Source organism: Puma concolor, chromosome A3 (genome assembly GCF_028749965.1).
Source record: "Puma concolor isolate L17-30 chromosome A3, mPumCon1.1.hap2, whole genome shotgun sequence".
In the NCBI taxonomy this organism is placed as follows: Eukaryota; Metazoa; Chordata; class Mammalia; order Carnivora; family Felidae; genus Puma; species Puma concolor.
Window position 1 is genome coordinate 26294973 of NC_141669.1, and position 18833 is coordinate 26313805.

Sequence of the window (18833 nt, forward strand, 5' to 3'; positions counted from 1 at the left end):
GCAAAGGCATCTCCAGGGACTACTGTTTCTCATCACACTTTGAGAAAAGCTATCCCACCCATTTTCACCCCTTCCTATTTCTACTCCTAGTTGTGACTAGCAAAATAAGGGAATTAGTAAAAATATCCTTTCCTTGGCTACTCTGCCCGAACTAGCCAATCTTGGGAAGTACCTGCAAAAGTCCTAAGGCAGGAATAAGCTTGACATATTTGGGAAACAGTAAGAGGGCCAGAATGGTTGGAACAGCATAAAGAATAAGTGGTAGGAGATGAAATCAGAAAGTTGAGCAGAGGTCAGAGCATGTAAGACCTTCTAAGCCTCAGGAAGAATTTTGAATGTGATTTTTTAAGTATGAGGGGAGGGTTCTGAAAAATGACTATTATCTCATTCACATATTTAGAAGATATCTCTCTCTCTCGCTCTGTCTCTCTGTCTCTCCCTCTCTCTCTGTTGTGTAAAGAACAGAATGGAAAGTAGGCCAACGAGTTGAGAAGCTCTGGCAATAGCATAAACGATGTCGAAGAGCAGAGCAGCCTAGACCAGACTGAAATGTGTATGTCAAAGAAAAAACTCCAAGGCAAATCTATATTAACTGCACTGAGAAGTCTTCAAGCATTTTCTTTACTTGGCTCCTAGGCTATCTCATTCTCCACCTAATGAGATGCTCAGTTGGTCTTCCTTACATGATCTCCCTCACCTACCCAACCTCTTCAGGTTGGAAACGTTTTAAGGCTTAGTCATGAACCTCTTTGGCCTAGCTATTCCCTTTCTTGTGATTTCACCGGACACTTGGCTTTAAATACCATCTATATAATGATAATTCCCAATTTTACATCTCCAGTCTAGGCCTCTCCCCTAAAGTCTAGGCTCATGTACCCACGTGACTTACAGGAAGTACCTCAAAATTTAACAAACCAAAATAGAGCTCCTAACCTTCCTCTACCATTTTTTTTTTCTCATAAGTCTTCCCTACCTCAGGTGGTAGTAACTCCATTACTGCAATTTCTAACAGATAAACCTTAAGAAATATCCGTGACTGGAGCGCCTGGGTGGCTCAGCCGGTTAAGTGGCCGACTTTGGCTCAGGCCATGATCTCATGGTTTGTGAGTCTGAGCCCTGCATCGGGCTCTGTGCTGACAGCTCAGAGTCTGGAGCCTGCTTCAGGTTCTCTGTCTCCCTCTCTCTCTGCCCCTCCCCCACTCACACTCTGTATCTCTGTCTCTCAAAAAAAAAAAAAAATGAATAAACATTTAAAAAATTTAAAAAAAAAAAAGAAAGAAAGAAATACCTGTGACTTATTTCTCTCATACCCCACTTCCAAGTATGGCAGCAAATCCCGTCAGCTCTACCTTCAAAATATATCCAGTAACCAATCACTCTGACCTGCCTCCACCGCTATTATTACTCAATGCCAACCTTTATCATCTCTTACTTGGATTAGTGCTTTCCTTGTAACTGGTCTCTCTGGTTCTGCCCTTGCCACCGGCTTCACCACTCCCTGACACTCACTACAGCAGTCAAGTGATTCTAGTAAATCTAAATGGAGCATGTCATCAACTGCTCAAAACCTTCCAACAGCTGTGTCACTCAAGAAAAGTCCTTACAATGGTCTTCAAGACCTGTCTGACCAAAGCACCTCTGTGCCTCTGCTCCAGCCATTTACTTTTAACCTCATATCACACGACTCTATCCATGTCACTTCATACCAGTTGCAATGGCCTCCTTGCTGTTTCTCCAATACTCCAAGCCAGCTTTAGCTTCAGGACCTCTGAACTTGACGTACCTTCAGCCTAAAATTATCCTGGCGTCTAGGGGCGCCCGGGTGGCTCAGTCAGTTAAGAGTCTCATGCTTTCAGCTCAGGTCATGTGAGTTTTGTGAGTTTGAGCCCCATGTCAGGCTCTGCACTGTGTGGAGCCTGCCTGGGATTCTCTCTTTCTCCATCTCTCTCTGCCTCTCCCCAACTCATGCTGTCTTTGTCTCTCAAAAATAAATAAACTTAAAAAATTATCTTGGCCTCTAAAATTACCTACAATGCAAGGCTTGCTCTCTCTCCTCTACTTCCAGTCTTCACTCAAAGTCATTCAAATGAAGTCTTCCCTTCCAATGTTATTTAAAATTGCAAACTTCCCTCCGATTCTTAAACATTTTTATGCATCAGCAGCTCTGATTTGCTTTATAATTCTCCATAGCACTTTCCCGTATCTAATATACTATATATTTTACTTACTTACCTTATTTATTGTCTATCTCCTCCAAACAGAATATACACTCTAGGGATTTTTGTTTGTTTCATCTCCTGCTACACTACTAGTCCCTAGAGCAGTACCCTTCACACAGAGCTCAATTTATTCAATACTGAATCACTGAATGTTAAACAAAGCCTCTCCAGAAGTATCAAGTTTTGTTCGGCCTGATTCAAATTCTGGGACCAGCCTAATTAAAATAAACCAATTCCTTTACCAGTATTTATTTTCTATGAATAATATTCAATATTCATAAGTGTTTCTAGTCACACTTTTATTTTATAATCTAAAACATTTATTTAACAATTATAGAGATGCTTACTGACTCCAAATAATTCCACTTCTCTCTTACTCCAGCAGCACTACAAACAAAAAACAGTAGCCTTCAGCCAGAAGTCCTGTGTTCAAATCCTAGCTCGCCGTTTACCAGTAGTATGACTCAGGCAATTTAGCCTCCGCCAAGTCTTAGTTTCTCATCAATAAGAGAGCAAGGAGGGGGTGGATTAAAGCCTGCCTGCCTTACCTATCCTATACCTAATCACAGGATTATTGTGAAAATCAAAAATGTATGAGAAAATGCCTTATAAACCATAAGATATACACAAGTGTGAGTTAAATGTCAATAGTTTAGAAAAAACCTGAAGAGCAGAAAACTTCAATGTTTGGAGCAGCATATCTCACCATATCTCCTTGCAGTCAGACTGGCTGCCTGCAATCAGACTCCTCCACTTAAATATACCTTAAACAAGTTATTCAACCTCTCTGAGTCATTATTTCCACATCCATAAATGGAGACAATACCAACCTTGTAGTGTCCTTGAGGATTACAGATTATATACAAATATAGGAAACGTACCCATGGAATATGTTTAATGAAGGACATTTTTGCTATCATCCTGGTCTTTCAAATGGACAAAAATCCAAAAGGAGATAACTACAAACTATACCATGGAGGTAAGAAAGATGACTTTGACTTGGAAAATACACGAGAAAAAACAAGAAGGAAAGTGAGAAAGAGCCAGTGGTAATCAAACAAAACTTTAACAGTTTGCCTATTAAATTTGTTCTTTCCTTCTTGCCTTTTTCCAAGTAAAACAGCAGGATGAAATGCAAAGAAAAATCAGCATACAGAACACTGTATCTAGTAACCTAAAAAGTTAATTTTAAGACTAAATATTATACATATAATCTCTTTACTTCAAAGGAGAATATCTTTATTAGACAGTTTTTCAATTTCTCACACACCGAGATGTATTTTGACACCCTAAACTCAAGGCACATGTCAAAAAAATAAAACAATTGCAGTTTTCCAACCACAGCACACTGACAAAATTTTATTAAAAATTTAGAAATATGGCAAAATGAATAAAACAACTCAAAAAGTAAAACTGCAATTAAGACATATATCATACAGGGGTGCCCAGGTGGCTCAGTCAGTTAAGTGTCCAACTTGAGCTCAGGTCATGATCTCACAGTTCATGGGTTTGAGCCCCATGTCAGGTTCTGTGCTGACAGCATGGAGCCTGGAGCCTGCTTCAGATTCTGTCTCTCTCTCTCTCTCTCTCTCTCTCTCTCTCTCTCTCTGTGCCCTTCCCCCATACTCACACACATGCTCTCTTTCTCTCTCTCAAAAATAAGCATTAAAAAAAAATTTTTTTTAAGATATATATCATACAAACACTTCAAGAATGCTTTTTGAAATCATCAGACTTTGCTATATTTCCTTGATTCCAGGACACCAGTAATTATGAGATGTACCATCAATATAACAACCATTTTTTGGGACAGGGTAGGGGGGAAAGGCCCCACATTAAATACACACTTAGACATACCAATTTCAAAAAATATTTAAACAGGGCACCTGGGTGGTTCAGTCGGTTAAGCATCCAACTTCAGCTCAGGTCATGATCTCACAGTCCATGAGTTCGAGACCCGTGTGGGACTCTGTGCTGACAGCTCAGAGCCTGGAGCCTGCTTCAGATTCTGTGTTTCCCTCTCTCTGCCCCTCCCCTGCTCATACTCTGTCTCTGTCTGTCTCAAAAATAAATAAAAACATTAAAAAAAATTTTTTTTTAAACATTAAAACATAATGTATCCTTCTGGAATGCTGACAACATTCTATTTCTTGATATAACAGGCTGGTTACATACAGTATGTTAAATCTGAATATTCATCAAAGTGTATACTTGAATACTTTTTCTGTATCTACATTTAGTTCAACAAAAAAAATTTATGTAATATACCTACTTCATACACATACAGCTATCAACCAGATGAATTATTGATATAAATATGAAAGGTAAAAAGATAAAGCTTTTAGGGGTGCCAGTATGGCTCAGTCTGTTGGGTGGCTAACGTCAGCTCAGGTCATGATCTCACCATTGGTGAGTTCGAGCCCCGCATCAGGCTCTGTGCCGACAGCTCAGAGCCTGGAGCCTGCTTTGGATTCTGTCTCTCTCTCTCTCTCTCTCTCTGCCCCTCGGCCCTGCTCATGCTCTGTCTCTCTCCCTCTCAAAAATAAACAAACATTAAAAAAATTAAAAAAAAAAAAAAGATAAAGCTTTTGAAAGAAAACATGGGGGGTGGGGGACAGTGCCTGGGTGGCTCAGTTGATTATGAATCTGATTTTTTATTTCAACTCTTGATTCCAACTCAGGTCATGATCTCATGACCTCCTCTGTGCCATCAGCCAGGAGCCTGCTTGGGATATTCTCTCTCCCCCTCTCTCTGCTCCTCCCCTGCTCTCTCTCTGTCTCCCCCCTCTCCCTCTCTCTCTCTCAAAATAAATAAATATTTAAAAATAAAAATTAAGAATTAAACATAGGAAAGTAGTTTCATAACACTGACATAGGCAGAGATTTCACAAATGGAAATTAAAAAGCACTAACCAATTGACAGACTAGACTTCTTTAAAATTAAGCACTTTGATTCACCAGGACAAAATTCAGCACTCTGATTCACCAGGACACCAAGATCCTGGAAGGGCTAGCTACAGAGTAAAAAATACCTGCAATATATAAATCTAACAAGACTATAACCACAATATGTAAAGAACTACAAATCGGGGCGCCTGGGTGGCGCAGTCGGTTAAGCGTCCGGCTTCAGCCAGGTCACGATCTCGCGGTCCGTGAGTTCGAGCCCCGCGTCGGGCTCTGGGCTGATGGCTCGGAGCCTGGAGCCTGTTTCTGATTCTGTGTCTCCCTCTCTCTCTGCCCCTCCCCCGTTCATGCTCTGTGTCTCTCTCTGTCCCAAAAATAAATAAACGTTGAAAAAAAAAAATTTAAAAAAAAAAAAAAAAAAAAAGAACTACAAATCAATATGAAAAAAGTAAACAACCTAATAGAAAAAGACCCAAAGACTTTGTAACAGATACTTCACAAAAGCAGAAATCCAAATGGCCAATATCATAGGGTCCCTAATATAAAAAGGTGTTCAACTTTATTAGTCATCAGGAAAATAAAATTAAAACTACAATGCAATACCACTACCTACCAATCCAGAATAAGTAAAAATAAAAAGACTGACAATAGTAAGTGTTGACAAAGATACAGAACAACTAGAACTCATACACTGGTGGTGGGAGCATAAATTCGTAAAACCACTTTCCAAAACTTTAGCAGAATCTACTAAAAATGAGCATACCATAATCATGACTTAACAATTCCACTGTAGGGGTGCTTGGGTGGATCAATCGGTTAAGCAGCCAACTCTTAATTTCAGATCAGGTCATGATCTCATGGTTTGTGGGATCGAGCCCTAAATCAGACCTCTCGTTGAGCGTGGAGTCAGCTTGGGATTCTCTCTCTCTGCCCCTTTCCAACTTGCCGGGTAATGCGCGCGCGCGCACGCGCTCTCTCTCTCTCTCTCTCTCTCTCTCAAAATAAATTTTTTAAAAAAAACTTTTTTTTACCAGAAAAAAAAGTACAACTATGTTCACTGCACCAAATAATCCAATGTCCACCAACAGGAGAATGAATAAACTGTGGTATACTCACATAACAGAATAAAGCAACAAGAAAAAACAACACAACAGGGGTTAATCTCATAAATATAATATTTTGAGCAAAAGAAGCTCAAATAAGATATACTTTATGATCCTACTTTATATAGAGTTCAAAAACATGCAAAACTTTTCTAGTGTTAGAATACAAAGAACACAGCAGGGGTTGGGGATTCCAACACTGATACGTTTCTTTAGCTGGGTACTGATTACACGAATGTGCTTATAATGTGAAAATTCATCTAGTCATACGCTTTTCTAAAGGCATGTTACACTTCTTTAAAAGTCTTCTATAAAATGAGGTCCCCAACTGGTGAAAGGATTTCTAATCCTTTCCCACCACCGACATTCTTCATTGGTACTACACTCAGAGATTTAACTAGCAATGATCTTATATCACGCTGCTGTTCTTCAGGATTTAAACAATCAAGATCTTTGTCCATATTTACTATATGTGAAGCACTTTAACATTCATTCATTCAAATACTTACTAAATACCTACTAAGTATAAAATCTGTTCTGAGTACTCAGGGTACAAAAAATGAGTAAGATACTGCTCCTAGCTTCAAGCAATTCCTAGCGTTACAGAAGACCACACATACAGAGAACCAGGTAAATGTAAAGCTAAGCACGTTATGAGAGTACAAAGGATCATCAAAAACAGCCAGGAAGAGGCAAGGCAACAGGATAGGCTTCTTGGAGGTACGAACACCTGAGTCTTTAAAAGAAGAGTAGGAATTATCCTAGCAAAGTGCATTCCATCAGACAAACAGCTTGAGTAAAAAAGCACAATGTATTTAAAGAAACAATTAGAGCTGCTACATGTTGCTTTAAGGGGTGGTAAAAGCAAGGACTGGGATGGGGTAGAAGGGAGTGGCCAAAAAGGAGGATGCCAAGTCATGAAGAAACAGACCTTTTCCAACAAGCAAGATGGTCAGTGAGATTTATGTAAAGGAATTATGTGGTCAGAAGATTATTCAGGGAGCTACGTGGAGGATGGACTTAAGGAGGATAAGACGGGCAGAAAGAAGGCCAGTTAGGAGGCAGTTATAACTGTCTTGATATAAGATAGTAAGAGCCTGAAATAATGAAATAAAAGCTATAAGAGAAAATACAGAGTACAGATACATTATGCTGCTGGTCTAGAGATGACACTTTGAGAACCACTAACCTACACTAGAAGCTAGCATATTTTTCTGTAAAGGGCCTAAATATTTTAGGTTTTACAGGCCACACAGACAGTTTCTACTGCACTTTTTGGTTTATGCTTGTTTTTTAAACCCTTTGAAAATTAAAAACCATTCTTAGTTAGTGGACTTTACAAAAAAAAAAAAAAGACCGCAGGCTGGATCTGGGCTGTGGGCATAGTTTGCTGATCCCTGCTATACACAGGTAAAGAACTGAGGGTTAACCTTCCTATGAGATTAATTTTCCTAAAATGCTACTCACATATTAGCTCCCTACTCAGAAACTTCTCCCTTGGTTCTGACTGCCTACTGAATAAGTCAAATCACTATTATGCATAGCATTCACAGGCATCAATACTGTAGCACCAACCTACTTACTATTCCAGGCTCAAGAACTATACCCAAGTGTGAACCTTCCATTCTTATTAAATTGATCTATTCACATTATTTGTCTCTGTATTTTGTGGTGTTCCCCAATGTTCTTTTCTCCTCTCCAAACCCACCTAAATACCATTCCTTCAAAGCACAATTCAAATCCTACCTTAAAGTGATTCCACAATCCTCAGAACTCCTATAAAAGCACTCCTAATTTATCCAAAATGTATTTGCTGTCTTATTACTTACTTTAAATAAACTGTAAATTCCTCGAGGGCAGGGAATAATTTAGACTTCTATTAGTGGATCTAGCATATAACAAGAAGTAAATAAAAACAAAGATATATATGTGTATATACATGTAACATATATAAGTACACACACTTTTTTTTTTTTTTTCTGAACTGAAGCAAATGTGATTTCACCCATAACCAAATACTTTAATTCTATGGACATGATCTGAATGATGTAGGAAGAACAAAATGACAATCCACAATGACATCTGTCTCTCTCCTATTACTCAAGTTTTTAAGAGTAGTTCACCAGGGAAAACAATAATAACACAAGTAAAACTTTTCCAATGGTCAAAGTTGTCAATATAGGTACACTGGGTAATGTTAAACAAGTTACCAAACCAAGTTGAAGTTTACTTATTTTTACTTCACTTATTTTTTCAAATACAAAATAAGCTTTTACAACTACACTGCTTTAAATTCATCCTTAATAATTACTTAAGTTTAGGGGCACCTGGGTGGCTCAGTCGGTTGTCTGACTTTGGCTCAGGTCATGGTCTCTCGTGGGTTCAAGCCCAGCGTCGGGCTCTGTGCTGACAGCTCAGAGCCTGGAGCCTACTTCGGATTCTGTGTCTCCCTCTCTCTCTGCCCCGCCGGGCTCGTGCTCTGTCTCTCTCTCTCAAAAATAAATACACATTAAAAAAATTTTTTTTAAATAATTACTTAAGTTTAAAGTCACACACACACACATATATATATACATACACACACACAAGACACTCATGCTCTGAATTTTTTTAACAATGAAGTTGTCTATAACTATTCACATTATCAAAATGGCATTATCAATTTCTTTGAAAGTTTAGGGAAATAAGATTGTATTTCAAATTTTTTAAGAAAACAGTCCAGGGGCACCTGGGTGGCGCAGTCGGTTAAGCGTCCCACTTCAGCCAGGTCACGATCTCGCGGTCCGTGAGTTCGAGCCCCGCGTCAGGCTCTGGGCTGATGGCTCGGAGCCTGGAGCCTGTTTTCCGATTCTGTGTCTCCCTCTCTCTCTGCCCCTCCCCCGTTCATGCTCTGTCTCTCTCTGTCCCAAAAATAAATAAACGTTGGAAAAAAAAAATTAAAAAAAAAAGAAAACAGTCCATTACAGGAATTGTTGAATCACTATACTGTACACCTGAACCTAACACTGAAAAAAATAAAATTATGCTTACACACACACACACACACACACACACACACACACACACACAAAGAAACAAAGAAAGAAATTACTTCATTTTCATTCCCTAATGATAGCTATACTTAGAGAATGTTTTGAGCCGGATAAAAGAATTCCCATATTTGAGATTATTGAAGAAGTCTCTTCAAGTCCAAAGTGTCAACTCTGCCTTATTTTATTACCCAAAGAATGTTCAAGAATCTATAAAAATTCCTCCAGAATCCTTTGTTGAAATTTCAATGCAAGCTACGAAAAAAAAAAAAAAGTTTAAAACACTTAACACTTATAGAAAGGCATAGAAAACAAAACCAAAAGAAATAAATCAAAAGAAGGCCATGAAAGTGAAAACTGAGACTTTTTAACCTTCAAAATACACTGACGAAGCTTAGTGACTTCCAACCCTGAAAAGACTATAATTGATAAACTGGATGTTAGCAATACACTAAATTGGAGGGCAAACCCAGGAGCTAGGGACTCCCCCATTTCTCAGTTCCTGTTCTGCCTAGTACACAGTCTTGGGCACAGCCCCATATGTTGAACAAGAAAAGCTTAACTGACACTCTCAGGTTGTGAGAAATGATTAAATGTTTATGAAGTACTTTAGGACCATGAAGGTAAGTCAAATGTCATTTGCTTAGTACAAAACTACAGCTACCTGTTAGGCTTGCAAATTATGATTCTTTTGTGTCTTCCTAAGGCAGCGAATCTTCAGTGAGTCAGTAAAGTGCATGTATTTATGAGCTCGTTTAGCAACTTCAGAGAAATGAATTTTCCTCCAAATCTTTGCTGTCTCACAAACCATGTCACTAGCCAATCCAACTATTTGCAAAAGGAAACATGATGCGATCCACGTTAAAGCTAGGTCTAGTTATTGATAAGCCAATACCGAATGACTGAAAACTATTAGGAATCACAGGGGAACTTTTCTTTGTTAACTTACCAGATATGTGACTCCTGAAAGTAATCCCAGAAAACAGTCGCTCTAACAAAACGTTTATTAAAGGGAAAGTCCCTAGGCTTTCTTAAAGAGCTCTAAAATGTTTTCAGGCAGTGTGGACAGAAGCCTCCGTTCGCTCAGACCCTAATCTAATTCCTTAGGTACTTCAGCACCTGCGTGGTGCTGAGCGACTAGAGAGTGGCGAGGCTGCTGAGCAAAAGTGCTGATGCCAAATCCCAGCTGCCCCCTTCGTGAATGACAGTAACAATGAAAACACTGACAAAAGAGCTGGGAGGCCAGCGCCTGGCAATACTTCTACTCTACCCCCAACACACAAGAGCTGCAAATCCCAGAAAAGACCCCGCTCCCGCAGACCTCACGGGCGGAGCCGTGGGCTCCGGCCCGGCAACGTGAAAAAGTACTACCCCGCGCACTCCTCTCCAGACAGCTGAGCACCTTAAAGGTGAGAGCGGAGCGCTGCCTCCTGCCAAACTGCCAGCGGAGGAGGGAGAGGACTTCCTCGCGGGAGAGGGGAGAGCGGACGCGGCCGTGCACGCCGCCAGACGGAGGACTGCCCCGGTGGCGGGCGCCGCTCGGACCGCCGGCGGGGAGCAACCGCGAGCACAGGAACGCGCGTCCCTCCCTCGGCGCCGGGTGGGGGAAGCGGGGCTCGGGCGCCGGGCAGACCGTCCTCTCGGGGGGGTGGCAGCGGCCGGCCGATCGGCCGGCCGCCCGCCCGCCCGCCTCCCGGGAGCCGGAGGCGGCGACCAGCAGACTCGGGTCCGGGAGCTCCGGGAGCGCATTCCCTCCTCCAGCCGGGTCCCGAGGGAGGGCGCAGGCTGCCGAGGCGGCCACTCTCCCTCTCGCCCAACTCCGGGCTGAGCGAGAAGGGCGGCCGGCCCCGGGCTGCCCGGCGGGCTGCCCAACCCGGGTGGGGGAGGCGGCGAGGCCGGCCTCCGGGCCGCTCCCTCCCCACGCGGTCCGCGGCCGGCGGCCGTCCGCGCCCTCGTCCCTCCCGCCGCCGCGCGGGGCCGGGCCGCCGACCTCGGGCGGCCGCGGGCGCGGGGCCAGGCGGCGGCGGCGGGCTGACGGGCCGGCCGGCCTGGGGCCCTACCTGAGGCTGTGTACCAGCTCCCGGCGTGACTGGCTTCCCGGCAGACCACTCGGTTGGACATCTTGGTGCCTGTGCCGCCTATGGTGCACGAGGATGAATGAGGAGGCGGCGGCGGCGGCGGCAGGAGCGGCTCCGCGAGGGGACGAGACACCGCGGGCCCAGCCCAGGAGGAGGCGGCGGCGGGGAGGGGATCGGCCCGGCCCAGGAGGAGGAGGAAGAGGAGGAGGCGGCGGCCCAGGAGGAGGAGATGGCAGCCGGGGCGGTGGCGGAGGCAGCAACAATCACCACAAACTCCGGCGACCGCCGGAAGATGGGGCCCGCGGCGGCTTCAGCGAAGCCCGGAACGCCCTGGCCCCGGCCCCCGGCCTCGCCGCTGCTCCCCAGCCGCGGCCGGTTCCGCCGAGCCGCCCCCACGGCCCCCTCCCCTCCCAGCTGGCCTCCCCGAGCCACCGCCGGTGACCCCACCCCCGTGACTCCGCGCCCGCCCCCTCCCCCCACCCCCCGCGGGACTCCCCGCACCCACCCCCACCCCCGGCAGGGCCCTCCTGCCCGCCCGGCCGCCGGCCCGCGGGCCCCGCCCCGCCCCGCTCCTCCTCCAGCCGCGCGGCGAGGTTAACGGCGGAAACCGGACAGGCCGGCCGGCATCTGGGGTCGGGCGGCCCCGCGAGGAGGCAGCGGCGGCTGCAGCTCCGCGCACACAAAAGCCCAGGGCCGGGGCCTGAACCGGGGAAGGCAGACCCAGAGAGGAGCCAACGCTTCCTTACTCGCCACTCTAACGGGTCCTGCCCACTGAGCATGCCCAGCAGCCGCTGCCAGGCCCGCCGAGGAATCTCAACGTGCACGCTCCGCTCTCCGGGGTTTAGCGGCAGCAGAGGCTTGGGGGGGGGGGGGGGGGGAGGGTGCGGGGAGCAGGACGCAGCCGCAGGGCAAGCCCCCTCCCCCAGCCAACTTCCTTAAATGTAGAGCTCCGAGGGCACGCCGATGCGGTTTTCCACGAGGACAGTCCAGTTTGCCCTTCCCCCCCACCCCCATCATGCACACGAATTTTTAGTGAATTCACACCCCCAAGGTTTCACTCCCAGGGATGCGAGCTCGTGGCCACGCTGGGAAGTTCATTTGTAGAAACAGGCACATGGTGGTGTGCCTGTGGTCCCGCAAATTCTAGTTTTTGCTTCACTGGGCCACCCTGACCACCTAATCCTGGCTTTTGACTACTATAAACGTTATCTTGTTTCATTTTATAAGGATGGAGGTGCCTGTCTTTACCCCCTAATTGAGATTCAAGTGTGATATACCTAGCATCAGTTATTCTCTATGAAAAGGGAATAATTTATTCAAGGAGTGTCCCTAGAATTACAAGAGTTAATAAATGTAAAGAGCCTGACATAGGATGCATACATTTCCTCCTCTTATAAATCCAACTTTTCCACAGAAGTGCCAGGAACAAAGAATTCCTTTAAAATTATAGAGGAATCACAGTAAAGTAGGGTATCTTGGACCTCTGAGGAAGTGTTAAATTACTGTCCTGTTCCCATCCCTCTTCCCACCTTTTCAGCTTTAAGGCCCAAGGATCTTGTGTGAGATCCCAGGCCTAAAAACCTGGTCAAATACTGGACCATTTCTGACTTTCACACCTTCTTCTACACAGTTATTAGACCAAAAAAAAAAAAAAAATCTTTTTATTTTAGACTGACCTGTATTTCTTTACTCAGTTTTTAACCCTCTCACTTTACCACTAACCTGCCCAAATATAAACATATTTTACAGCCAAAAGAAAAAAAAAATGTGCTAAGTAGTCAATTTAAAGATAACAAAAAGGCGGGCTGGAGCTCTAATTCCATGGTACTCTTCTTGGAATACCAAAACTCAGTGGCAAATGATGAGATGGTAAATCGGTAAACTTTTCATCATAAATTTCAAGAAAACTGTTGATACAGTTAATATGGCATTGATAAGCAGTGGTAGTTCCTCAAGTTAATGACTCCTAATTGTGCTTCTATGGCCCCAAAAAAGACAGGGAAGGGACATTGGATACAATGAACTAAGAAAGCTTCATATTTCAGGCTGGTCAAATTAGAAAATCAGATTTGAGTCCTGGCTGTCACTGATCAGCTATGTGATCATGGGCATCTAGTGATTTAACCTTTTCAAGCCTCAGTTTTCTTATCTGTCAACATGCAAAAAATATCTAACTCACAGGCTTGCTGTGAGATTAAGTGAAAATAATCTGAAAACAATTTATAAGCTGTTCTTGGTTTATTCTTATCATTATCCTCTACTCCTAGCAACAACTCTAGGTCTCGTTCCAAACTAGTAATTTAATTTAAATTTAAGCTTCCTCCCTATGGAAATGCTCTGTTGAAGGCTTCTTTCCCCCAAAGGAGTTTTCTTCCTGGTCAAACTCAGCAAAGACCACAATGCCAACAGAAGTGAAAGGTTAAAAGATCTACTATTATCTCTAGAATGCTCTAAAAATATCCCATCATTATTCCTCCTGTCCATCTTTTATTCAAGAACAGACTCTTGAAAGAAATATGTTGAAACTATTCACTTACCTCCCCTTAAATTAATGGAGATCCATATAATGCAAAATATTCATTTCATATCCTAGGAGAAGCCTGTGTGGCAATACTGTGCAATTCCTGTGTTATATCCTGTATTATATACAATTTCCATTATATCCACCAGGGGTTTGGATTTGACACTCCATAAACATCAGTCACAGCAAAGGGCAAGGAAGAATTCCTCACTAATACAGTCCTTATGAAGCACAGACTTTAATAAATAAGGCACCACTAGTCCCAGAACCCAACATTCATAGCCCAACATATTTTCTGAAACAGCATGTCATATATTCACTGCATCAGTCTGTACTAGCAAACAACTAACACAACCACAATACCCATCAATATGAGTCTTGTTAAAGTAGGCTATATCCACACACATGCACCCGTTAAAAAGAATAGGTGGCGCTATATACTGGTATGGAAAGCTTTAAAAAAAATTTTTTTAAAGCAAACTGGAAAACACTGTTTAAAGTATGCTATGATTAATGTAAAAATGAATACTTGTAAGTAATCTCATACACTTGCATGTATACAGATTACCTCCAGAAGGAAACACAATAATTTGTAAAGGTACTTGTTAAGGTGGCCAAAGCATAAGGATGGACAAAAGATTAAACTTGTGCCATCTACATATATACCTACACACACACACACACGCACACACACACACACACACACACACACACACACACACACTACTTACATCTTTAGACTTCATGTTTGGAATCTACCTGACAATATTAAATTGACCATTTTTATAATTTATTTATCCATGGTTGGCAGCTTGAGGAGCAGCCTACTACTTACTAAAACCCCCATATCTGAAAAATATTCTAGAATAAAACTACAGAGTTTTGGACAAATCAACATTGAGAGAAGACTTTAACATAAAGATGCTCTTTTGATTTCAATTAAAACTGGTACTCTTAAGGGGCACCTGGGTGGCTCAGTTGGTTGAGCGTCTTACTCTTGATTTCAGCTCAGGTCATGATCTCATGGTTCATGGGTTCAAGCCCCACATGGGACTCTGTGCTGACAGCAGGGAGCCTGCTTGGGATTCTGTCTCCCTCCCTCTCTGCCCCTTCCCCACTCATGCTTGTTCTCGCTCTCAAAAATAAATAAAAATAAATTTTTAAAAATGGTACTCTAAGAAAGACAAATACCATTATGATTTCACTTATAGGCAGAATCTAAAAAACAAAACAAATGAATAAACAAAAAACCAGAAACAGACACATAAATACAGAGAACAAACTGATGGTTGCCAGAGGGGAGAGGGTTGGGGGAATGAGCAAAAACTGGTAGAGTGGGAGGTGCAGGCTTCCAGTGATGGAATAAGTCACAGGGTGGAAAGGAACAACACAGGGAATATATATAGCCAATGATACTGTAATAGTGTTGTGTGGTGAAAGAAAGTAGCTATACTGTGAGCACAGCAAAACTTAGAGTTGCGAATCACTATGTTGTAAACCTGAAACTAATGTAACATTGTGTGTCAACTATACTTCAGTTAAAAAAAAAATTTAACTAGTACTCTAATTGTCAGTCAACTTTGCCCTTCCATTAGAAGTCAAATTTTAGGGGCGCCTGGGTGGCGCAGTCGGTTAAGCGTCCGACTTCAGCCAGGTCACGATCTCGCGGTCCGTGAGTTCGAGCCCCGCGTCGGGCTCTGGGCTGATGGCTCAGAGCCTGGAGCCTGTTTCCGATTCTGTGTCTCCCTCTCTCTCTGCCCCTCCCCGGTTCATGCTCTGTCTCTCTCTGTCCCAAAAATAAATAAACGTTGAAAAAAAATTAAAAAAAAAAAAAAAAGAAGTCAAATTTTATAAGTAATATCTATTAAACACTTAACTATGTACCTGACACTAAGCTAACTACAGATTTAGTGATTCCTATTGAGATGAAAATTTGTTCACTTCTAATTTTTCGGAAAAAATTTTTCAAAACTTTTGTCAAATGTATTGTTAATATTATTTAAAATTCCCAGAAATGAAACAACTGAGTCAAAAGATTTAGGGTTTTTTGTTTTGTTTTGTTTTTTTAAGTCTGACAAGAGGGTTTTTTTGAAAGAAAATTCATGTTCATTACTTCCTGGCCCTTTTATCTCTGGTGACCTATTTTCCACTATTATATTACTTTCCTAATTTAAATTTAGAGATTTTTAAACAAATAGATTCTCAGTGATAGCCATTTACAGCTTTCATCTTCGTCCTTCATTTCTACAGGTTGATGACAGGTATCGGGCATCCAATTTGTTAATGCCTTTTTGGAATCCAGTCCAGAAAAATATCTGGCTACAATATTTTATGCTATCCCTACAACCATTCTATCAGGAAGCAGGAAGTTATCAATCCTAAAATCTCACTATACCTTCTCCTAAATGAGATTTAAGCAAAGGTTCAATATTCTTTCTATAGGATTGTCAGAATTAAGTAGACAATATCATTCTATACAAGCCATTTTTCTTTTTTTTTTTCGATTCAAGGTCTCCATTTCCTCTATGAATCTATGCCTAATTTGCTCTCCTCATCTTCCCACTAAGCTATCTACCAACATAATTCACAAATTCTCTGTAACATGTAGCACTTCTTACTCTATTTCTATAGTTGTTTACTAAACAATAACCTACCCAAATAAGTGTTCAAAGGGTAGGAATGGCTTCTATAATGTAGTTGCCAGCTACACATAAAATACCTCATCAAAGTGTAGTAGAAACTTTCTTAACTGGTTTCTACTTCACTAACTTACTGGAGTAAGTGATGCTCTCCATTCCCATAGTCAAATATAAGTTGAACTCTTGAAGGTTATAGACTACACTCTTTAGGAAAGTCTCACATTATTACAATCTCCTCCCAGGTTTATGTACATAACTTACAAGAGTCCATTGTGTTCTCCAGTTGACTTATACCAGTTGTACTAGGTACAACCACTACACAATTTAATCAAATATTACATAAACTAATGAAATGCAAACACATAATGCAAAAGAGCTACAAAAATTAGGTGGAATACTCTGGAAAGACTAAGTAAAAACTGCCAAATTAGAGGCAGATAAGATGACTGAAGCCTGGAGAAAAAAAAATCATTAAAAAATTATAGGATTCTACAAATTACTTCTTAAATGTCTAAAATAATCCTCTACTTTCAGAAAAAAACCTAAAACTGGAATTTTCAGACCATACATTACACAAGTGGTTTGAGGAAGAAAAACGAAACAGAATTCTAAGCAGAGAACCCACACCCAAGAAAAGATTGAAAAAAAAATATTATCAGGTTAAAAAGATTTATATTTTTTTTAAGTTTAAAAAAAATTGTTCAGTGTCATTGAGGCTTCCTTACCATGACTCGCTTTTCCGTCTACCAACTAGATAAAAGGCCTCCTACTGTACACACACAAGGGCAAACTGATTTTCCCCCAAAGAAAAATTGTAAGCACCCCTGAGAACATTAAAGCAGAGGGTAACATAGCATTAAGGGAAGGTAATATAGCATTAATCTGGGTTTGAATCCCTGCCCCAAACTTATTTCCCCTTGAGCAAGTTAAAAAAAATCTCACTCTTCTCATCTAAAAGTGAGTTATTAAAATTAAATCTACCTCACAGGGTTTGAAGATTATATCACAATTCATGTATTTAGCATGGGTGCCTGGTACATAATAAGCATTCAGTAAGAAGCATGTGTACTACCAGCACAAAATATGCCTATTCTCAGCTGTAACTTTTTAAAGGATCAATTTCAAGATTGAGTAATTTAAACCCCATCTCAAAGAGAATTCAGTAGAACACCAGAAATAATGTAGCACTAGGCAGAGTACTGCATTACTTCAAAGTGGTCATTAACCAGAGGTGTATATCAGAATGGCTTAAAGAGCTTTTGTCAAAGTCAGAAGCCCAGGCTTGATCACAATTGAATCAGGCTCTCCAGGACTATTTATATATGAAACAAATATGAAAAGTTCCCTAAGTGGCTCTGATGTGAGTCACAGGTGAAGAACTGCTGTCAAGATGATAAAATTATTGGTGCTTTAATAAAAATTACCCAGTTACTACTTAATCAAATGTTAAAAACGTCACTAAAAAGACTCAGGCAGATTAATGTAGGAGCTAGCCAAATAACCAAAATGAATTGGATAGAATTAATATTTGTGGAAACTATAAGCAAGAGATCCCAATCTTTACAGGTTTTTCCTATTCAAATATATAGATATGCAATTTTAAATCAAAACCATGTCACCTCCCCACAAGTGCCACTCCTATTGAAATAAGCTTTTGCTGCATTAAAGTGAACTATAAGACAGGAGTGCCAGGGTGGCTCAGTCGGTTAAGCATCTAACTTTGACTCAGGTCATGATTTTGCAGTCTGTGAATTTGAGCCCCACATTGGGCTCTGTGCTCCGAGCCTGGAGCCTGCTTTGAATTCTGTTTCCCTCTCTGCCCCCCCCGCCCCCCACTCACATTCTGTCTCTCTCAAAAATAAACATTTTAAAAAATAAAAAAATTTAAAAAGTGAACTTTAAGACATACGTCATTAGCATTAAATTCCTAACTTGGCCCTCACATGATTAGTTTTAATACACTTCCAAAGCAAGCTTTTTCTTTCTTTTTTTTTTTTTTTAAAGTAAACTCTATGCCCAATGTGGGGCTCAAATTCATGACCCTGAGATTAAGAGTTGCATGCTCTACCAACTGATCCAGCCATGTGTCCCTAAACCAGGGCTTCCCAACCTTAGCACTGGTTGATATTTTGAGCTGGATAATTCTTGGGGACAGGTGGGGCACACAGGTTGTCCTATGTATTATAAGATATTTAGCAGCATTTCTGGCCTTTATCCACCAGATGCCAGTAAAACTCCGTATTACTTCAGTTGTGATAACCAAATTGTTTCTAGACATTAGCAAATGTCCTCTGGGGTGAGAGAGCAAAGTCACTCCCCACTGAGAATCACTTCCCCTAA

At 41.9% G+C, this 18833-nt stretch overlaps 1 protein-coding gene across 3 annotated transcripts in view; it reads right to left on the reverse strand.

The window, feature by feature from the left end:
* Window positions 1-11757, reverse strand: part of MEMO1 (mediator of cell motility 1) — a 124531-nt gene extending 112774 nt beyond the window's left edge. Inside the window, exon 1 of one of the 3 annotated variants that reach the window (XM_086700310.1) lies at window positions 11316-11757. In XM_086700310.1, the coding sequence (XP_086556436.1) occupies window positions 11316-11376 (61 nt within the window). In that variant the 5' untranslated portion in view covers window positions 11377-11757. Of the gene's footprint in view, window positions 1-4105; window positions 4215-11315 lie in introns of those variants that run through there. The other 2 variants (XM_086700312.1, XM_086700311.1) reach the window with 2 other exon arrangements.
* Window positions 11758-18833: the final 7076 nt, after the last annotated feature.